Genomic DNA, 22,325 nt, shown 5'->3' with positions numbered 1-22,325 from the left:
GATAGGATTGCAGTTGATGGAGATTTGAGGGATGCACATCCAGGGCACGAAGCTCCCGTTCCACCACATCCCAAAGATGCTCTATTGGGTTGAGATCTGGTGACTGTTGGGGCCATTTTAGTACAGTGAACTCATTGTCATGTTCAAGAAACCAATTTAAAATGATTTGAGCTTTGTGACATGGTGCATTATCCTGCTGGAAGTAGCCATCAGAGGATGGGTACATGGTGGTCATGAAGGGATGGACATGGTCAGAAACAATACTCAGGTAGCCCGTGGCATTTAAACGATGGCCAATCGGCACTAAGGGGCCCAGAAAACATTCCCCACACCATTACACAACCACCACCAGCCTGAACAGTGGTAACAAGGCATGATGGATACATGTTCTCATTCTGTTTACGCCAAATTCGGACTCTACCATTTGAATGTCTCAACAGAAATCGAGACTCATCCGACCAGGCAACATTTTTCCAGTCTTCAACAGTCCAATTTTGGTGATCTCGTGCAAATTGTAGCCTCTTTTTCCTATTTGTAGTGGAGATGAGTAGTACCCGCCTCAAGGTTGTGCGTGTTGTGGCTTCACAAATGCTTTGCTGCATACCTCGGTTGTAACGAGTGGTTATTTCAGTCAAAGTTGCTCTTCTATCAGCTTGAATCAGTCGGCCCATTCTCCTCTGACCTCTAGCATCAACAAGGCATTTTCGCCCACAGGACTGCCGCATACTGGATGTTTTTCCCTTTTCACATCATTCTTTGTAAACCCTAGAAATGGTTGTGCGTGAAAATCCCAGTAACTGAGCAGATTGTGAAATACTCAGACCGGCCCGTCTGGCACCAACAACCATGCCACGCTCAAAATTGCTTAAATCGCCTTTCTTTCCCATTCTAACATTCAGTTTGGAGTTCAGGAGATTGTCTTGACCAGGACCACAACCCTACATGCATTGAAGCAACTGCCATGTGATTGGTTGACTAGATAATCGCATTAATGAGAAATAGAACAGGTGTTCCTAATAATTCTTTAGGTGAGTGTACATCCAAATCAGGTGACCGGTGTAGGAATTACAACAGTTTGCATATGTGCCTCCCACTTGTTAAGGGACCAAAAGTAATGGGACAGAATAATAATCATAAATCAAACTTTCACTTTTTAATACTTGGTTGCAAATCCTTTGCAGTCAATTACAGCCTAAAGCAGGGGTCCTCAAACTTTTTAAACCGGGGGCCACTTCACTGTCCCTCAAACCATTGGAGGGCCGGACTATATTTTTTAAAGGGGTATTCCCATCTTGGACAATAGGGGAATATCCACCGCTGGGACCCGCACCTATATAGAGAACAGAGCCCCGAAAGTGAATGGGAGTGTACTGCGCATGCACTGACCATGCTCCCATTCATTTCTATGAGGCTGGCGGAAATAGCCTATTTTCAGCAGCCCCATAGAAATGAATGGACGGCGGCTGCTTATGCGCAGTGCGCCCTCCTTCACTTTCGGGGCTCCGTTCTCTATATCAGTGCGGGTCCCAGCGGTGGGACCCACACCTATAGGACAATGGTGGCATATCCTACCTAGCGATATGCCCCCATTGTCCAAGATGGGAAAATCCCTTTAACTATGACCAAATTCCTATGCACACTGCACATATGTTATTTTGAAGTGAAAATACAATATAAATTTGTAAAGTTAAAATAAATCAGCAGACTTACTAGTACTTCAATGGGAACTGTGGGCCTGCTTTTGGCTAATGAGATGGTCTATGTCCGGTTCCATATTTGTCACTGCTAGTCGTAACAAGTGATGCAAGTGTGCATCAGTTAATCTAGATCTGGTTGGAGATTTCAGATGTTTCATTCTTGAAAAAGTCTGTTCACAGACATAAGTGCTGCCAAAGATGGTTACCATTTTGAGTGCATGGTTCCTGAGATTAGGATATGTCTCAGAGGGGAGAGATGCATAGAAATTAGGAAGGCTGCTTGACTTGAATGCGTCTTTCAGAGAGTCACAATTCTGCAGTTCAGCTAGTTCCATTTGGTAAATTGTATCCACATTTTCAATGTCAATAGAAAATGGGTTACGGAAAAGCTGTATGTCCTGTTCATGGAGATGAAGCTCTTTAAATCTAAATTTGAACTCCTTTTGCAAAGTTTCCAGTGAATCCACACATGTTTTGTTTGGGAATGGAACCAATGGTTTTTCTGCTAACAGGTTTTGAGTTGTGGGGAGATGGCAGAAGTTTTCCTCCTTCACTTGTTTGATGAGGAGGCCTAATTTTACTTCAAATGCTTTCACATGTGATTGCATATCACAGATGAGCTTCCCTTTTCCTTGAAGTTGCAGATTGAAACTGTTGAGTAGCTCTGTTATATCTGTCAGAAAGGCAAGGTGCCATTTCCATTCTGCATGATTGAGCTCTGGTACTTCTTTGTTTTTTGAAAGTAGAAAAGCTGTAATCTGTGGAAGTAAGTCATAGAAACGTCTCAAAACTCTCCCTCGACTCAACCAACGGACTTCTGTATGGTACAGAACATCTTCATAGGCAACATTTAGCTCAGACAGAAATTCCTGAAATTGTCTGTGGTTTAGTGCATGAACTCTAATGAAGTTAACACAAGATACCACAATTTTCATAACAGAGTCCCACTTCAGTGATTTACAACACAGCGCTTGTTGGTGGATGAGGCAGTGTATGGTAATTGGATGAGGATGGTTATTTTTGTCCATCTCTTGTTTAATGTGAGCAATTACTCCTTTCTTAGACCCCACCATGCTAGGAGCACCATCAGTTGTCACACTGGCTAGTTTAGCCCAATCCAGCTCCAAACCATTCACAGTTTGGCAAAGCTTTTCATATATATCTGCTCCTGTGGTTGTACCTTTAATGCTTTGCAGTGCAGCAAGCTCTTCTGTGACTTCAAAATAGTCATTCGTCCCACGAATGAAAATGAGAAGTTGGGCAGAATCCCGAACATCATTGCTTTCGTCGAGTGCCAAGGAAAAATAGCAATTTTTTTTTGCAGTGGTTTGCAAATGCTGATGCAAATTGTCTCCCATTTCTTCAATCCTTCGTGTCACTGTAGGTCCCGAAAGACTCACTGTACTAAATAAATCGGACTTCTCTGGACACATCTCTTTGGCAACAGAAATAAGGCATTCTTTAACAAATTCTCCCTCCACAAATGGTCTGCCAGTGCGCGCTATTAGGGTCTATTCACACGTCCGTTTTTTCTTTCCTGATCTGTTCCGTTTTTTGCTGAACAGATCTGGACCAGATCTGGACCCATTCATTCTCAATGGGTCCTGAATAAAAAATCAGACATTGTGCTGTCCGTTTTTTTTCAGGACCCATTGAAAATGAAAGGGTCCAGATCTGATCCAGATCTGTTCAGCAAAAAACGGAACAGATCAGGAAAGAAAAAACGGACGTGTGAATAGACCCTTAGCTTGGCAACTTGAAAACTTGCTCGCAGTGATGAAATATTTAGCTGCTTCTGCTTCACAAAAGTATTTTGCTGAGTTGTCAATGTATGTTTCAGTTTTAATATTTTATCTTTTCTCACTTCTCCGACCAAACAATCATATTTATCTTTATGTTAAGTTTGATAGTGGCGACGCAAATTGTATTCTTTGAACACAGCAACTATATTCTGGCATATCAGACACACAGCTTTTTCTTTATACCGCATGAAAAAGTAATCGTAAGTCCACTGTTCTTTGAATATCCTACACTCCGAGTCAATTTTTCTTTTTCTTGACATCATTGTTTCCTAGGGATTCAAACTTGCTATTAGTAAAATACCAATGTGTGCGTGTGTGTGTGTATATATATATATATATATATATATATATATATACACAGTACAGACCAAAAGTTTGGACACACCTTCTCATTCAAAGAGTTTTCTTTATTTTCATGACTATGAAAATTGTAGATCCACACTGAAGGCATCAAAACTATGATTTGACATTCAGTTGACGTTCTGGTTTGGAATGGCTATATAAGCAGGAAGATCCTTTCCATGGGACAACCATGACACTAAAATAGGATCTTCCTGCTTATATAGCCATTCCAAACCAGAACCCCCACTTACAGGCCTCTGCCCCCGACGTGGACACTTACCTCTTGCAGGCTTTTCTATGCAGACCAGCTCAGTCCCTAATGGGGTTCTGTTATATCTCCCTATATAACGGGCCAAATTGATGCGTCCTAAATCCGAACACTGAAAAGGAAACGCAATCAGTAATCTATTTTTCACTTCAGTTGACGTTCTGGTTTGGAATGGCTATATAAGCAGGAAGATCCTTTCCATGGGACAACCATGACACTAAAATAGGATCTTCCTGCTTATATAGCCATTCCAAACCAGAACCCCCACTTACAGGCCTCTGCCCCCGACGTGGACACTTACCTCTTGCAGGCTTTTCTATGCAGACCAGCTCAGTCCCTAATGGGGTTCTGTTATATCTCCCTATATAACGGGCCAAATTGATGCGTCCTAAATCCGAACACTGAAAAGGAAACGCAATCAGTAATCTATTTTACACTTCAGTTGACGTTCTGGTTTGGAATGGCTATATAAGCAGGAAGATCCTTTCCATGGGACAACCATGACACTAAAATAGGATCTTCCTGCTTATATAGCCATTCCAAACCAGAACCCCGACTTACAGGCCTCTGCCCCCGACGTGGACACTTACCTCTTGCAGGCTTTTCTATGCAGACCAGCTCAGTACCTGATGGGGTTCTGTTATATCTCCCTATATAACGGGCCAAATTGATGCGTCCTAAATCCGAACACTGAAAAGGAAACGCAATCAGTAATCTATTTTACACTTCAGTTGACGTTCTGGTTTGGAATGGCTATATAAGCAGGAAGATCCTTTCCATGGGACAATCATGACACTAAAATAGGATCTTCCTGCTTATATAGCCATTCCAAACCAGAACCCCGACTTACAGGCCTCTGCCCCCGACGTGGACACTTACCTCTTGCAGGCTTTTCTATGCAGACCAGCTCAGTACCTGATGGGGTTCTGTTATATCTCCCTATATAACGGGCCAAATTGATGCGTCCTAAATCCGAACACTGAAAAGGAAACGCAATCAGTAATCTATTTTACACTTCAGTTGACGTTCTGGTTTGGAATGGCTATATAAGCAGGAAGATCCTTTCCATGGGACAATCATGACACTAAAATAGGATCTTCCTGCTTATATAGCCATTCCAAACCAGAACCCCCACTTACAGGCCTCTGCCCCCCGACGTGGACACTTACCTCTTGCAGGCTTTTCCATGCAGACCAGATCAGTCCCTGACGGGGTTCTCCCTATATAACGGACGGGGTTCTCCCTATATAACGGGCCTGAAAGGAAATGCGTATATAAGTAGGAAGCTATTTTATTATCATGGTTGCCCCATGGAAAAAAAACTGCCAGTTGGCTGGATTGGCATGCTCTCGATTGTTTCCCAAAGAGACTTGGATAATGAAATATCAGGCTGCAAGTCTGCATTTCAATAGGTCAGATTCTGACCTATTGAAATGCAGACTGGCACCCTGATATTTCATTATCCAAGTGTCACTCTGACTGACCTGTTGACAGGCAGACTGGCATTTCGTTATCCAAGTGTCTTTGAGAGCATGCCAACCCAGCTAACTGCCCGTTTTTTTCCCCCCACTGTCACAGTGGCCACCATTTTACTTTGCCCCACAGACAAGTGGCCGCCATTTTAATGTCCGCCGCATCGGCCCTGCCGCCCCACCACCCCCCCATTGTAAAAAATGCCCACCACACACTGTCTCCCCAATGTTAATATTACAAATGCCACACTGACACACAGTTGTTCCGGCTGTTCTCTCTGCTCCGGGCGGGCGGCGGCGCTAACTCACTCACTGTAGTTCACGCGCCAGCGTCGCCTGAGAGGAGGCGAGTGACGTCAGTGAGCCGTAACGTACCGCCGGAGCAGAGCTGATATCGGAGGGAGGGAGCCAGGGCGCAGGAGGCGGAGAACAGATGCGAGTAGGCCTAAGGTTAACTGTTAAAGACCCGGCGGGCCGGTTTAGAGTCCTCGGCGGGCCGCATGTGGCCCGCGGGCCGTAGTTTGAGGACCCTTGGCCTAAAGCCTGGAACGCATAGACCTCACCAGACACTGGGTTTCATCCCTGGTGATGCTCTGCCAGGCCTCTACTGCAACTGTCTTCAGTCCCTGCTTGTTCCTGAGGCATTTTCCCTTCAGTTTTGTCTTCAGCAAGTGAAATACATGCTCAATCGGATTCAGGTCAGGTGATTGACTTGGCCTTTGCATAACATTCCACTTCTTTTCCCTAAAAAACTCTTTAGTTGCTTTTGCAGTATGCTTTGGGTCATTGTCCATCTGCACTGTGAAGCGCCGTCCAATGAGTTCTGAAGCATTTGGCTGAATATGAGCAGATAATATTGCCCGAAACACTTCAGAATTCATCCTGCTGCTTTTGTCAGCAGTCACATCATCAATAAATACAAGAGAACCACTGATAAGGTGGTATGCTTAGGATCATGAGCAGTTCCTTTCCTTCTCCATACTCTTCTCATCACTCTGGTACAAGTTGATCTTGGTCTCATATGTCCATAGGATGTTGTTCCAGAACTGTCAAGGCTTTTTTAGATGTCGTTTGGCAAACTCTAATCTGGCCTTACTGTTTTTGAGACTCACCCATGGTTTATATCTTTCGGGGAACCCTCTGTATTCACTCTGGTGAAGTCTTCTCTTGATTGTTGACTTTGACACACATACACCTACCTCCTGGAGAGTGTACTTGATCTGGCCAACTGTTGTGAAGGATGTTTTCTTCACCAGGGAAAGAATTCTTTGGTCATCCACCACAGTTGTTTTCCATGGTCTTCCGAGTCTTTTAGTGTTGCTGAGCTCACCAGTGCTTCTTTTTAAGAATGTTCCAAACAGTTGTTTTGGCCACGCCTAATGTTTTTGCTATCTCTCTGATGGGTTTGTTTTGTTTTTTTTCAGCCTAATGATGGCTTGCTTCACTGGATCTCATCTTGAGAGTTGACAGCAACAGATTCCAAATGCAAATAGCACACTTGAAATTAACTCTGGACCTTTTATCTGCTCATTGTAATGGGATAATGAGGGAATAACACACACCTGGCCATGGAACATCTGAGAAGCTAATTGTCCCATTACTTTTTGTCTCTTAACAAGTGGGAGGCACATATGCAAACTGTTGTAATTCCTACACTGTTCACCTGATTTGGATGTAAATACCCTCAAATTAAAGCTGACAGTCTGCAGGTAAAGCAAATATTGTTTGTTTTATTTCAAATCCATTGTGATGGTGTATAGAGCCAAAAATGTTAGAATTGTGTCGATGTCCCAATATTTATGGACCTAACTGTATATTGATAAAAGTATCGGGACACCTACACATTACACCTACAGGAGCTTTTCTGGCATCACATTCTGAATTCATAGGCATTAATATGGAGTTGGTAACCAAGACAGCTTCCTTTTTTAAAGAAAAAAATTTTTTGTTCCAGAAAAGTAGCTTCCACTTTTCTGGAGTAGGCTTTCTACAAGATTTGGGAGTGTGTGTGGGAATGTTTGCCCATTCATCCAGAAGAGCATTTGTGAGGTTAGACTCTGATTATGGATGAGAGGACGTAGCTCGCAATCTCTGTTGTAGTTCATCGATGGAGTTTAGGTCTGGGCTCTGTGCCGCCTTGATGGACCTTTGTGCACTGGCCCTTAAAAGAGGCCTTCCCGAAACTGTTCCAAAAAAGCTGGCAGCATACAATTGTTCAAAACAACTTAGGAGCCTAGGCCAACTCCTGAAAACCAGCCCCATAGCATTATTCCTTCTCCACCAATTTTTTTTAATAGTTTTTATTTATTTATAGGTGGCTCAATGCAGTCAAGCAGGTAGCATTGTCCTGGCATTCAGAAAACCCAGAGTTGTCCAAGAGACTGGCAGATAGTCTGCCATTAGTCACTCGCACTCTCTTTGGCATTCATTCAGTATTTACTTCCGCACTCTGCTTCTCTTCCTTTCACTAATTGAAACCACATAGTGGAACATATTCCTGTTTTCTATTCTATTTTTATTTTCTGATTGTAGGTTATTTTATTTTCTGTACAGGATTAAGGGGGTGGACTTCTTGCCTAAGCTGCTAACAGTATTTAGAGATATGCCTTAGGGCTCATTCACACGACCGTATATTTTTTCCCTTCCGTATGTGAAACCATTCATTTCAATGGGTCCGCAAAAAAAAAAAAAAAACTGAATGTACTCCGTGAGCTTTCTGTATGGCCGTATTTCCGTTCTGCAGCATTTTAAATCTTGTCCTATTATTGTCCGCATTACGCACAAGGATAGTGCTGTTCTATTAGGGGCCAGCTGTTCCGTTCTTCAAAATACGGAATGCACACGGACGTCATCGTATTTTTTGCGGACCGCAAAATACATACGGTCGCGTGAACAAGCTCTTAGGTAGGGGCTACCCAGTGCAGCCAATGAACTGAATGGGCTTACAGTGTGGCTTGCAAATAGCTGTGACCCCAGAATTGCCAAAGTCTAGCCGTGCTGGATTTTTTAGCAGTTCTGCAGTTGAGACAATTTAGGGCAACCTTCTTGTCCATTCAGGGATGGATTTACATTCTCAGGAGCTTTCCTGCTCCCTTCCTCCTCTCATTGCCGGCATAGTGATCCTGTAGTTAAGCAGCCAGACACCTTTCATGCACTCACTGCTCAATTCATAGAAATGTAGAGCAATATCTATCTTTCTAGACAGTGGTAAAGAAATGGAGCAGGCCAGCACTGTAAACTCTGTTCAAACTTGCACACTTGAACCTGTCTCTTTTGACTGCAAGAATAAGGTCTTACACGTCAGTGTTGGGTCAGTGATTTCCATCAGTAATTTTGAGCCAAAACCAGGTTCAACTTTATACACAGAACAGGTGCAGATCTTTCCCTTAGGCTGGGTTCACACCTGAGCGTTTTACAGCGCGTTCAAACGCGCTGTAAAACGCTCAACACATGAAAACCAATGCTTCCCTATGGGAATGGTTCTCACCTGGGCGTTTTACAGCGCGTACGATCGCGCTGTAAAACGCCCGACGCATAATCAAGTACTTGAGCTTCTTTGGGGCGTTTTGACGCGCGTTTGTGGCCATAGGACACTGCAGTCAATCACACAAACGCGCGTCAAACGCGCGTTTACTATTACAAAAAACGCACATAAAAACGCGCAACAAAAACGCGCGTTTGAGAAACGCTCAGGTGTGAACCCAGCCTTATACCTTATTTCTATGTAGCCTCCACTCCTGGTTTTGGTTCACAATCACTGATGGAAATCACTCGCCAAATACTGTGTGCATTAGGCTTCAGGCCTCACCGTATATGGTCAGTGTTTGATGATTTGATCAGTGATATATTGGGCTCTGTTAAGCTTGCTGTCATTTTGACTGCTAGAATAGCACTGTGGGCTATGTCAGGCCTCCTTCACAATGTCAGTATTTGGTCAGTTCTTTCCATCAGTGACTGTGAGCCAAAACCAGTATTGGAGACTACACACAAAAAGGTATCTTGGAAAGATGGACCTCTTCTGTGTTTTAGACCTGCACCTGGTTTTGGCTCACAGTCACTGATGGAAAGAACTGACCGTATACTGACATTGTGAAGGTGGCCTGACATAGCCCACAGTGCTATTCCTGCAGGTAAAATGACAGCAAGCTTAAAGGGAACCTGTCATCTGGATTTTGGGTATAGAGCTGAGGACATGGGTCGCTAGATGGCAGCTAGCACATCCGCAATACCCAGTCCCCATAGCTCTGTGTGCTTTTATTGTGTAAAAAACCCGATTTGATACATATGCAAATTAGCCTGAGATGAGTCCTGTCCCTGAGATGAGTCAGGGACAGGACTCATATCAGGCTAATTTGCATATGTATCAAATCGGTTTTATTACACAATAAAAGCACACAGAGCTATGGGGACTGGGTATAGCGGATGTGCTAGCGGCCATCTAGCAACCCATGTCCTCAGCGCTATACACAAAATCCCGGTGACAGGTTCCCTTTAACAGAACCCAGTATAAGTCACTGGTGTCACTGGATCCATCACAGCGGTTTTGTTTTTCTTTTATAACTAGTGTGAACAGAGCCTTAGACGCCAATCACTGGAGCATGGCACAGTTATTTTCTCTGAGGTACAGTAAAACCCGATGCCACTTTACAGGTGGACATAATATGACTGCCCTCATGAGGCTTAAAGGGAACCTGTCACCTCAAAATATAAAACCGCCAGCATTACCTTATAGTAGCCCCCAGTCTGTTATTAATGATTTGTTTGATCCGGTAATCTGATGCTCCATACGTGACCAAAACGATGTTTTAATCGCCACCAGCGCTACCTCTCCGGTCAGTCTGAAGTCAAGGGGGCAGCGGCCACCTTGCTTCAAGTCAAGATAAGCACGCCCCCTAACCGTCCCCTCTTCTGTGTGATTGACATCCTGCAGTGCGGCCTGGGATCGCGTTAGTCTCATGCATGCGTGGTGTGCTGATGAAACCCGGCTAACTGCGGGAGACGGGATCGCGCAGTAACAAGGAGCGCACAGCGCATGCATGAGACTAACACCATCCCAGGCCGCACTGCAGGATGTCGATCACTCAGAAGAGCGGACGGTTAGGGGGCGTGCTTATCTTGACTTGAAGCAAGGAGGCCGCTGCCCCCTTGGCTTCAGACTGACCGGAGAGGTAGCGCTGGTGGCGATTAAAACATAGTTTTTGTCATGTATGGAGCATCAGATTACCGGATCAAACATATCATTAATAACAGACTGAGGGCTACCATAAGGTAATGCTGGCGGTTTTATGTGCATTTTTGAGGTGACAGGTAGGGGTGGGCGGTATAGGCGATATAGGCGATATGCGATATGAATTTGGGCCACGATATGGATTTTCGCCATATCGCCTATATCGCCGGACCGCGATATGATCGCGCGCACCATGTTCTCCTGAGCCGGCCGGCACAGCGGAGGGAGGAGGGAGTCTCTCCCTCCCCACTGTGCGCGGCTGCCGCTGAACACCAATGAGGACAGAGTAGGAGGAGGAGGGGAGGGACTGTGGCCACTGCGCTACCAATGAATGTGCCGGCCATATCCCACAGGGTCCCCCTCCTCCCCCCCATCATTGGTGGTAGTTTGCAGTTCCGATCGGAGCCCCAGCAGTGTAATGCTGGGGCTCCGATCGGTTACCATGGCAGTCAGGAGTCACGCTGCTGAAGTCCTGGCTGCCATGGTATGTTAGTGAGCAGAGAGCAGCGCATTATACTCACGTGCGCTGTGGCCGCTGGTCGCTCCTTCTTCTGTCTGTGCGGCGGATTGCTAATGCTTACAGCATTAGCAATGCACCGCACAGACCTATGAGAAGAAGGAGCGACCGGCGGCCACAGCGCACGTGAGTATAATGCGCTGCTCTCTGCTCACTAACATACCATGGCAGCCAGGACTTCAGCAGCGTGACTCCTGACTGCCATGGTAACCGATCGGAGCCCCAGCATTACACTGCTGGGGCTCCGATCGGAACTGCAAACTGCCACCAATGATGGGGGGGAGGAGGGGGACCCTGTGGCCACTGCCACCAATGATTAATACTGGGGAGGGTGGGAGGGAGGGTTGCGTTACCAGAGGGGGCAGATCAGAGGCTGGGGGAGAAGATCAGAGGCTGGGGAAGGGGGGCAGATCAGAGGTTGGGGAGAAGAACAGAGGCTGGGGAAGGGGGGCAGATCAGAGGCTGGGGAGAAGATCAGAGGCTGGGGAAGGGGGGCAGATCAGAGGCTGGGGAGAAGATCAGAGGTTGGGGAAGGGGAGCAGATCAGAGGCTGGGGAGAAGATCAGAGGCTGGGGAAGGGGGGCAGATCAGAGGCTGGGGAGAAGATCAGAGGCTGGGGAAGGGGGGCAGATCAGAGGCTGGGGAGAAGATCAGAGGCTGGGGAAGGGGGCAGATCAGAGGCTGGGGAAGGGGGCAGATCAGAGGCTGGGGAAGGGGGCAGATCAGAGGCTGCGGGGGGCAGATCAGAGGCTGGGGGGGGCAGATCAGAGGCTGGGGGGGGGCAGATCAGAGGCTGGGGGGGGGCAGATCAGAGGCTGGGGGGGGCAGATCAGAGGCTGGGGGGGGGCAGATCAGAGGCTGGGGGGGCAGATCAGAGGCTGGGGGGGGCAGATCAGAGGCTGGGGGGGGGCAGATCAGAGGCTGGGGGGGGGCAGATCAGAGGCTGGGGGGGGGCAGATCAGAGGCTGGGGGGGGCAGATCAGAGGCTGGGGGGGGCAGATCAGAGGCTGGGGGGGGGCAGATCAGAGGCTGGGGGGGGGCAGATCAGAGGCTGGGGGGGGGCAGATCAGAGGCTGCCGCCATGGTCAGCTCCCTGCTGTTGTGTGCACTATGCACAGGGCAGCAGGGAGAGTGTAAAGTCCTATTCACCCTAATAGAGCTCTATTAGGGTGAATATGACAAGGGTTCTAGCCCTTAAGGAGGCCAATAGTTAATAAATAAAAAGTAAAAAATAAATAAAATTTAAACACCCCCCCCCCCATATAGAAAACAATATATCGCAATATATATCGCATATCGCACATGCTTAAAATTATATCGCAATATAGATTTTAGGCCATATCGCCCACCCCTAGTGACAGGTTCCCTGGCCCATTATGTTCAATGAATGTTTGCTCCAGATGTTTGCAGCATCTGTAGATCTGTTTATGTTTGCGTGCACATCTATCCTATAAACACAGCAATATTTGTAGCAAAAAATGTATACTATGACATGGTACATTGAGAAAAACTTCCTAAACTTGATTGAAATAGGGCATGCATTTCCATGTAGTAGATAATCTCAAATACATGAGAGCTCAAGCAGGACAGGGGCAGTATAGTCAAGGAACAAGTTGACAATCGGAATGTACAAGAGAGATCTTGCTCTAAACCTCCAACCAAAAAAGTAAGATGGAAATAGGAACACAAATGAAAAAATGCATGGCACGCCGCTATACGTATGTTGTGCTTTCGACAGTTTAGGCATAATGGAGCAGATTTCTTAATCCTATAGATGGTGTAAGCTTAGACCTGCAGCAGATTTATCACAGGGGCTCAGGCTGGATGATAAATCTGGTGCAGGGATGGACATTTTTCTCTAAACTATACCAAATACTGGTCGGCTTCCTTTGACGCAGGATTTTAACCTTTCGCTACCAGCGCCGTACATGGCGCCCGCTCACACGTGCAGCGGACATCATGGCCAGTGGGTCTCTGCTATTTCAAACAGCAGAGATCTGCGGCTAATTACCAGGACCGGCAATAATGCCGATCACAGTAATTAAAGCCTTTAGATGCTGTGATCAATTGAGAGCACGGCATCTAAAGGTTAAAAAACCCGGACGCTCCCAACATATGGTGGCAGGCCAACATAAGAAATGAGCAATTGTCAGTAATAAATGGATGTTAAAAATCCATGATTGTTCAGAATTAAAAAATAAAAATGTGGATATTGTACGCTTAAATACAAGCTTTAAAATAACAAAAAAGTAAAAAAAAACAAAAAACTTATATATAAAAAAAAGTTTTAATCACCCCCCTTTCCGTATAACAAAAAATAGAAACCTCATAGGTATCACCGCAACTGAAAATGTATATAAAAATATTTTTCCAATACAGCGAATGACGTTTGCCATTTTTCATTGCTTCTCTTACCCAAATTTTTTTATTAGGATGTGATCAAACAGTCACACACACTCCAAAATGATATCAATTATACCCCACACAGCTTAGTAGATCTAAGTATAAAACAAGTTAAGGGGGTCAGAATATGGTGATGTGAATTTTTTTATTTTTTTCAAAGTTTACATTTATTTAGACATAAAAAACCTGTACATATGGGGTATCATTGTCATCGTACTGACTCAAAGATGCCATAATAAATGGTGGAATTAGAAAAAACAACTTGTTCCGCAAAAAATAAGCCCTCGTACAGCTATGTGAACGTAAAAATAAAAAAGTTATGGCTCAAGGAAGATAGGGAAGAAAAATGAAAACGCAAAAAAAACTCCGGTATCCTAAGGGTTAAACCAGAATTGTGGCACAATATTTTGGTGCAAAATGTTGACTCTTAGGCCCCACCCCTCTTACTAAGTCCCACCCCCTTCTCAAGCAAGTGGAAAAAGTTGTCGAAACCCTAATTTGCATCACTTTTTAGACAGATTCTAGGAGCAAACACATTATTATTGTATTGTAAAGTGATTTTATACAGGAAGCTGAAGGCTTTGCAGCACTACAGTAATACACTCGTATAGTGTATTACTGTACAGCAGCGGCGGCATGAAGCGCATGGCGTCATAGCAACCTGCTCTGAACAGGAATCCAGCCCGGCATACCACGGACCGCTCTCGGCCGTGTGCATTCAGCCCTATGCTGGGCTCTGTGAACTAATGCCATGTTTTTGGATTTGTGTCATTGATTTGAATAAGGTCTCCTTCACACCCGACAGTGTAAATACCGATCAAATACGGATGTGCAATACAGATCTTTATTTATTTTTATTTTTCTTTGCTCTATTTGGCTCCAACCATATTTGTTGCAGTTTTAGTTACTCATATTCTGTTGTTTTTGTACTGTTGCTGAAACCTAGATATAAGAAACAAAACGAATACGCCCATGAACTATGCACCTACAGAACATGCCTTTTTTTTTTTATTCAGCTTATTGACTTCTGTCGTTTAAAAACAATACAAATATATGGATCTGTTGGAACATGTTGCATGTTAAAAAGTGCATGCAACGGAAATGTGAATGAGACATTTTGTAAATGTATTTCCACTGTACTTCAATTTATAAAACAAAATGAATATAGATCTGTAATACGGAAGTGTGAATGGGCCCTAATAGTGTACTTGAAATGATGGAAAAAATGTGCTGATTTGAAAGAGGAAACCAATTAGGAATAGAGTCTTGTGTGTGTGCTTTAAACACCAATACATGCTTCTGACTTATGGTCTGTTATATTAGCATGTATTGAAACCTGCTCCGATCCTTAATGGCTCATTCACATGACCATGGTCCTCCCTGGAAACGTGGTCCATGTGTCAGGTTGACCGCGGCTCCCCTGATGTGAACTGACTGTATCATAGTGATTTTAGATAGTTAGGGGCACATTTATTAAGACTGCCGTTTTAGACACCGGTCTTAATAAACCCCCTAAGCTGGCGGGGGTTCCGGCAAAGTTATGAAGAGGAGCAAATCATAAATTCCTTTGATACAGTTAGTTCAGGGGAGTCGTGGTCATAGGAAGGGGAGTGAATGGCCCTAAATGAGTCTGCTCTCGATGTAGCCCTTAGCCTTGGTGTCTCGGGGGCAATGCAGAGTGCCTATCTTTCGTACGGGAATGTAGTGATGAGCTTGTGTTTGCAGTTGTGGACACGTCTGTGCATTTTACACCTTATATTTTTAAAAGCCCTCTAATAGCCGGAAACTTTTGTATCTCATTCTGTCAGGTGTAAGGATTTCTCTCTCTCTTTCTGGAACCCCTATTGGATGCTGCCCACTGGTGTTTGTGGAAAAAACTGCTTTTGGGAAGCTGCTTTTAGGTAGGACTTGTCTTTATTGGTTTGTAGGTGGGAATAATGCTCAGTTGTCTACTCAAGTCTAACTGTTTGGTCCACTTTTCCCAGAATTTTAATTAAAGGGTTGCCCGAGTATTTAATACTGATGACCTGTACTCAGGATAGGTCCTTAATGTCAGATCAGTGGGGGGGGGGGGGGGGGGGTCCGATTTCTAGCACCCCCGACAATCAGCTGTTTGAAAAGACCGCAACGCTATGGTGCAGCCTCTTCCTAGGCCAGTGACGTCACGCTCATTGGTCACATGGCCTCAGCGCAGTTTCAAGTGAATAGGGCTGAGCAGCCATACCAAGCACAGCCACTATTCAATGCACTGCACTGTGCTTGGTAAGCTGCAATGAAGCCGCTGGGTTCTCAGGAGTTCTTCAAACAGCTGAAGTCTGAGCCCCACCAATCCGATATTGATGAACTGGATCTTGAAGATAGGTCATTAGTGTTAAACGCTCAGAAAACTTAAAATTTAAAGAATCACTGTACTTTTGCACAATTTCATTTAATAAAGAATGGTGTAACTAGCAAACTTCTAAATCATGTCATTTAACCCCTTCAGGACCCTGCCATTTTTCACCTCAAGGACCAGGCCATTTTTTCCAAATCTGACATGTCACTTTATGTTGTAATAACTTTAAAACGCTTTTACTTATCCAGGCCATTCTGAGATTGTTTTCTCGTCACCTATTGTACTTCATGACAGTCATAAAATTGAGTCAAAAAATGTTATTTATATTTATGAAAAAATGCAAATTTACCCCAATTTTTTTTTTTAATTAGCAAATTTCATTTTCTCTACTTTTATAATAGATAGTAATACCTCCAAAAATAGTTATTACTTTACATTTCCCATAAGTCTACTACTCTAGATCATTTTGTGAATGTTATTTTATTTTTTGGGAACTTTAGAAGGCTTAGAAGTTTAGAAGCAAATCTTGAAATTTTTCAGACAATTTCCAAAACTCACTTTTTAAGGACCAGTTCAGGTCTGAAGTCACTTTGTGGTGCTTACATAATAGAAACCGCCCAACAATGACCCAATTTTAGAAACTACACCCCTCAAGGTATACAAAACTGATTTTACAAACTTTGTTAACCCTTTAGGTGTTCCACAAGAATTCATGGAAAATAAAGATGAATTTTCAGAATTTCACTTTTTTGGCAGATTTTCCATTTTAATCAATTTTTTCCAGTTACAAAGCAAGGGTTAACAGCCAAACAAAACAAAGTATTTATGGCCCTGACTCTGCAGTTTACAGAAACACCCCATATGTGGTCATAAACTGCTGTACGGGCACACGGCATTGCGCAGAAGGAAAGGAATGCCATACGGTTTTTGGAAGGCAGATTTTGCTGGACTGTTTTTTTGACACCATGTCCCATTTGAAGCCCCCTTGATGCACCCCTAGAGTAGAAACTCCAAAAAAGTGACCCCGTTTTGGAAACTACGTGATAAGGTGGCAGTTTTGTTGGTACTATTTTATGGTACATATGATTTTTGGTTGCTCTATATTACACTTTTTGTGAGGCAAGGTAACAAGAAATAGCTGTTTTTGGCACCGTTTTTATTTTTTGTTATTTATAACATTCATCTGACAGGTTAGATCATCTGGTATTTTTATAGAGCAAGTTGTTACGGACGCGACAATACCCAATATGACTATGTTTTACAAAACAAAGCATTTTTGAAATTTTTGAATTTTTTTTTTCGTGTCTCCACATTCTGAAAGCCGTAGTTTTATTTATTTTTTGGTCGACTGTCTTGTGTAGGGGCTAATTTTTTTGGGGATGAGATGACTGTTTGATTGGTACTATTATAGGGTGCATATGACTTATGATCGTTTGCTATTACACTTTTTGTGAGGTAAGGTGACAAAAAATGGCTTTTTGACACTGTTTTTTTTAATAGTGTTTATCGGACTGGGTCTCGATCATGTGATATATTAATAGAGCCGACCGTCACGGACGCGGCAATACCAAATATGTCTATTTTATTCATTTAAGTTTTACACAATAACAGCATTTTTTAAACCAAAAAAACTATGTTTTAGTGTCTCCATATTCTGAGCCATAGTTTTTTTTATTTTTTGGGCGATTGTCTTAGGTAGAGGCAAATTTTTTGCGGGATGAGGTGACTGTTAGATTGGTACAATTTTTTTTTGGGGGGGGGGGGGGTAGATGCCTTTTTGATCGCTTGGTGTTGTACTTTTAGTGATGTAAGCTGACCAAAAAATAGTTTATTTAGCACAGTTTTTATTTTATTTTTTTGACTGTGTTCACCTGAGGGGTTAGGTCATGGGATAGTTTTATAGAGCCAATACGGACGCGGCGATACCTAATATGTGTACTTTTCTTTTTTTCCCTATTTTTTTTCAAAAATTTTCCCTTTATTTTGCCAAAATGATATTATTTTTTTACTTGAAACTTTTTTAAAAATTTTTTGGGGGGAAAACTTTTTATTTTTTTAACTTTTCACTTAATTTTTTTGTCCCATTTCTGTATTGTCATGTATTGGCTGTAAGTGTATTACACACTGTAATACACTTACAGCCCTGGATCTCACAGGCTGTCCCGGAAGGCAGCCACGATGCCTAAGGAAGGCATTGTGCTGCCTTCCATGCCATCAGCTCCCCGTCACAGCAGCACGAGGACCCAATGGCATCTCCGATACCCGCAAGGACATCACATGTGCCACGGTCAGCACTGACTTCGGCACATCAAGGGTTAATGCGCCGGCGTCGGTGATTTCACAGATGCCAGCACATGCAGCAGGGGTCCGGCTATCAGTGACTGCTGGACCCCTGCCGCGGATTGGCTGCGCCCGTCCGAACACAGCGCCGTACATGTACGGCGTTGGTCCTTAAGTCACGGACATCTGTGCCGTACATGTACGGCGCGGGTCCTCTACGGGTTAAAAATATGCCTGCATCCACCTAAAAAAAAGTCATGGCCACTAGAGGTCTCACTTCCACTTAATTTGCCGTTCACTGCCAGTTATCAAGCAAGATCCGTCCCTTATAACACAGAGACAGAAGATGGCTCACAGGACATGGGGACATGTCAGAGTTAGCTGAGATCCTGAACCTGATAAAAGAACTGCTTCAACGCAGCTTTTAAAGATAAAAGGAGCATCCTGTGTGTCCGAAAATGTGATTTATGTCCTGGTCAGTAAACTCCGGAGCTGAAAACAAACTTAGTGGGAAGTGAGGGAAAGGACGTCAAAGCTGTACAGTGCTGGCAGATTTCATAGAAGGGAGCTGCTCTCTGCTTATGAGAGAAATGCATATAGTTGTGCAGCTGATTGTACAAAGAAGCACAGCAATTATGCAAATGTTTTTTGAAAACTCAGTTACGCTTTAAAAGTATTATCTGGCTTGTAAAATGTCTTTCTAATATGTGGGCGTGGGAGGGGCTCCAACTGCTTCTTTGCTGCCAAAATAATGAGTTATAGTAAGATTGCACATTTTTTGCAGTTGGAATCCATTAGCATCAGTGTTTTATAGGACTGCTCCAGTCATCATGACCAAAGAACTGCCCAAGAGGTGTATGTTGTGTCTGGCTTGTATAAAGAGAAGGTTGCTGAGGAGTTCTCGAATTGTAGCTCTACATTCCCTGATTGGTTCTGAAGTCAGCAGAACCCTATTCTCGTTGTGCAGTCACCCACACTATTACTAGACTATGTTCAGATCATGTTTATCGTTCCCATTTAATGTATACATTGTTTTTACTGGATAGCATTGAACAGAATAGCACAGTCTGTTTGCAGTTTGATGTATATGACTGGGGGCCAAAAGTCCCTTCTTTTTGGCTTCTGTCTGGCTAGTGTAACCCTAATGAACACATTTAGCTTGTACACAGCTATAATACTGCACACACACACACAGGATGACCCAAAAGTTATCTGCACATAATGACGGCCTGTAGCTCATTGAAAAATGCTATTGTATATTGAAGCCTACTTTCTGCTGGCTGTTCAAGGGAACCCATGGAGAACTTGAAATTCCCACCAGCTTTTAAGGGGTTTTACGATCCATTTATATTGATGACCTATCCTCAGGTGAGGATCATATTCTGGACAGCGGGGGTCTGACTCCCAACACCCCAGCCGATCAGTTGTTCTGCAGTAGCCTGAACTACACCCAATGGGGCACCAATAAACGAGATACGAGAAGGTATGCTGCGTTTTTCAAAAAGCACGACATGAGTTATTTTACTTACTTTATTTTACGCACTTAAATAGCACTACTATATTCTACAGCACTTTACAGACATTAGCATCCAACTGTCCCCATTGGAGCTCACAATCTAAGTTCCCTATTGGTATATCTTTGTAGTGTGGGAGGAATCGAAGTATCCGGAGGAAACCCACGCCAACACGGGGAGAACATACAAACTCCATGCAGATATTGCCCTTGGTCGGATTCGAACCCAAGACCCCAGCGCTGCAAGGCACCAGTGCTAACCACTGAGCCACCATGAGTTAAAAAGTGTCTGGCATTTAACCACTCTGTGAAATTAAGATTGTATAAAATCTATATAATCCCATTCAATACACACACAAGGGCTCTTTCACATCAGCGTTATTTATTAGCGTTCTCCGGCTCCGTTATATAATGGGTCCATTCGGGGGAACCATTTTTTTTTTGCGGAGAAAAAAGTCCTGCGTGCAGGATTTTTCTCCCTGTTATTTTTGACGAACTATGTGACAGAGGCCTGAAATACAGATGTGAATGTGCCCTTGCTGTGTTTAATAGGTTTATTACTGCTGTATTAGACCTCATGAACACAGCCGTGGCCCGTATTGCGGCCCGCAAACGTATGTGCTCCCCACATCACGGATGCGGACCCATTCAGTTGAATGGGTCCGTAATCCGTAGCTGCGGTGTGCAATGGAGGCACGAAACCCCACAAAAGCACTATGGCGTGCTTCCATGGTGTTTCTGTCCGTGCCTCCGCACCGCAAAAAATAAAACTTGTTCTATTTTATTACGGTGCGGACTTATCACGGACCCATTTAAGTTGAATGTGTCTGGATCCGTCGTGGCTGCTGCACAGATGGGGCCAGTGCATTAGGGACCGCAAATTGCGGCCATGTGCATGAGGCCTTAGGCCTCTTTCACACTACCGTATGGCTATTTCAGTGTTTTGCGGTCCGTTTTTCACGGATCCGTTGTTCCGTTTTTTTGTTTCTATTTTTGTTCAGTTTTTCCGGTCCGTTTTTCCGTATGGCATATACAGTATACAGTTATTACATAGAACAAATTAGGCTGGGCATAACATTTTCAATAGATGGTTCCGCAAAAAACGGAACGGATACGGAAGACATACGGATGCATTTTCGTATGCATTCAGTTTTTTTTGCAGACCCATTGACTTTATAGGAGCCATGGAACGTGATTTGCGGCCAAATATAGGACATGTTCTATCTTTGCACGGAACAGACATACGGAAACGGAATGCATACGGAGTACATTCCGTTTTTTCGTGGACCCATTGAAATGAATGGTTCTGTATACGGACCGTATACGGAACACGAAAAACGGCCCTGGTTATCTTCTCGGGGGTCAGATTTTTTTATTCCAGGGAGAATTCTGTCCCTCAGGGCAGTGTTCTCCAGATTCATCATCATGGCACAAGCCCATGTGTGAAAAAGTGGCCAGATCCCCAGATGTATTTATGTCCAAGAAGGTATTTGGGTCGACTGCTAAATGTTTGACCAGTCATATCAGACTGTTCAGTGAGGAACTTCTCACCCCCTCCTTAAATTAATGGATATTTAGCTGTATGAGCTAATCTGGTAATCCCAGCACCCGCATTCCCATTTGTCATCTACTTCCATGTTTTCTTAATAATTTGTAAAACTGAGAAAATGTATGTGCAGTGCACTAATGTACACATTCTCTTATAGGAAAAAAATGGTTTAAATATACCGAGGTTACTTTTTCATAGGTCATCAATAATTGGGTGTTTGGCCACATTTAGCTAGTAACTAGTGCCATCTTGTGGTCATTCTTCAACACTACATAACTGACTTGCTGTGTATATGGGAACTTGTGTTGTAGAGGTTGCTCAGTTTCTTCTGAATCCGTTGCAAAGTCTCCAATGGATGACTTTGCAAAAGCGCTTTGTGTATGTGAGTGCTCAAGCTGGGGGAGCTCTGGAGGGCGGCATTAGTATTTACACCGCCCCTCGCTGCAGCACTTACTGGAAGCAGAATTAAAGAACACTTATTAGTAGAGTTGAGCGAACACCTGGATGTTCGGGTTCGAGAAGTTCGGCCGAACATCCCGGAAATGTTCGGGTTCGGGATCCGAACCCGATCCGAACTTCGTCCCGAACCCGAACCCCATTGAAGTCAATGGGGACCCGAACTTTTCGGCACTAAAAAGGCTGTAAAACAGCCCAGGAAAGAGCTAGAGGGCTGCAAAAGGCAGCAACATGTAGGTAAATCCCCTGCAAACAAATGTGGATAGGGAAATGAATTAAAATAAAAATTAAATAAATAAAAATTAACCAAAATCAATTGGAGAGAGGTTCCATAGCAGAGAATCTGGCTTCCCGTCACCCACCACTGGAACAGTCCATTCTCAGATATTTAGGCCCCGGCACCCAGGCAGAGGAGAGAGGTCCCGTAACAGAGAATCTGTCTTCATGTCAGCAGAGAATTAGTC

The 22,325-nt window shown here is 44.0% G+C and overlaps 1 protein-coding gene across 2 annotated transcripts in view; it reads left to right on the top strand.

The window, feature by feature from the left end:
• GXYLT1 (glucoside xylosyltransferase 1) overlaps positions 1-22,325 on the top strand; it is a 77,096-nt gene that overhangs the window by 5,772 nt on the left and 48,999 nt on the right. The window contains exon 2 of one of the 2 annotated variants that reach the window (XM_044280354.1): positions 15,537-15,629. The exons of the other annotated variant lie outside the window; for it this stretch is intronic. Within the exon in view, the coding sequence (XP_044136289.1) occupies positions 15,537-15,629 (93 nt within the window). The remainder of the gene's footprint in view (positions 1-15,536; positions 15,630-22,325) is intronic. 2 annotated transcript variants of the gene reach the window in all.

This window comes from Bufo gargarizans, chromosome 2 (assembly GCF_014858855.1).
Source record: "Bufo gargarizans isolate SCDJY-AF-19 chromosome 2, ASM1485885v1, whole genome shotgun sequence".
Taxonomy (NCBI): Eukaryota; Metazoa; Chordata; class Amphibia; order Anura; family Bufonidae; genus Bufo; species Bufo gargarizans.
Note: the sequence above shows the minus strand (reverse complement) of the source record. Positions and strands in the feature narration are given on the sequence as shown.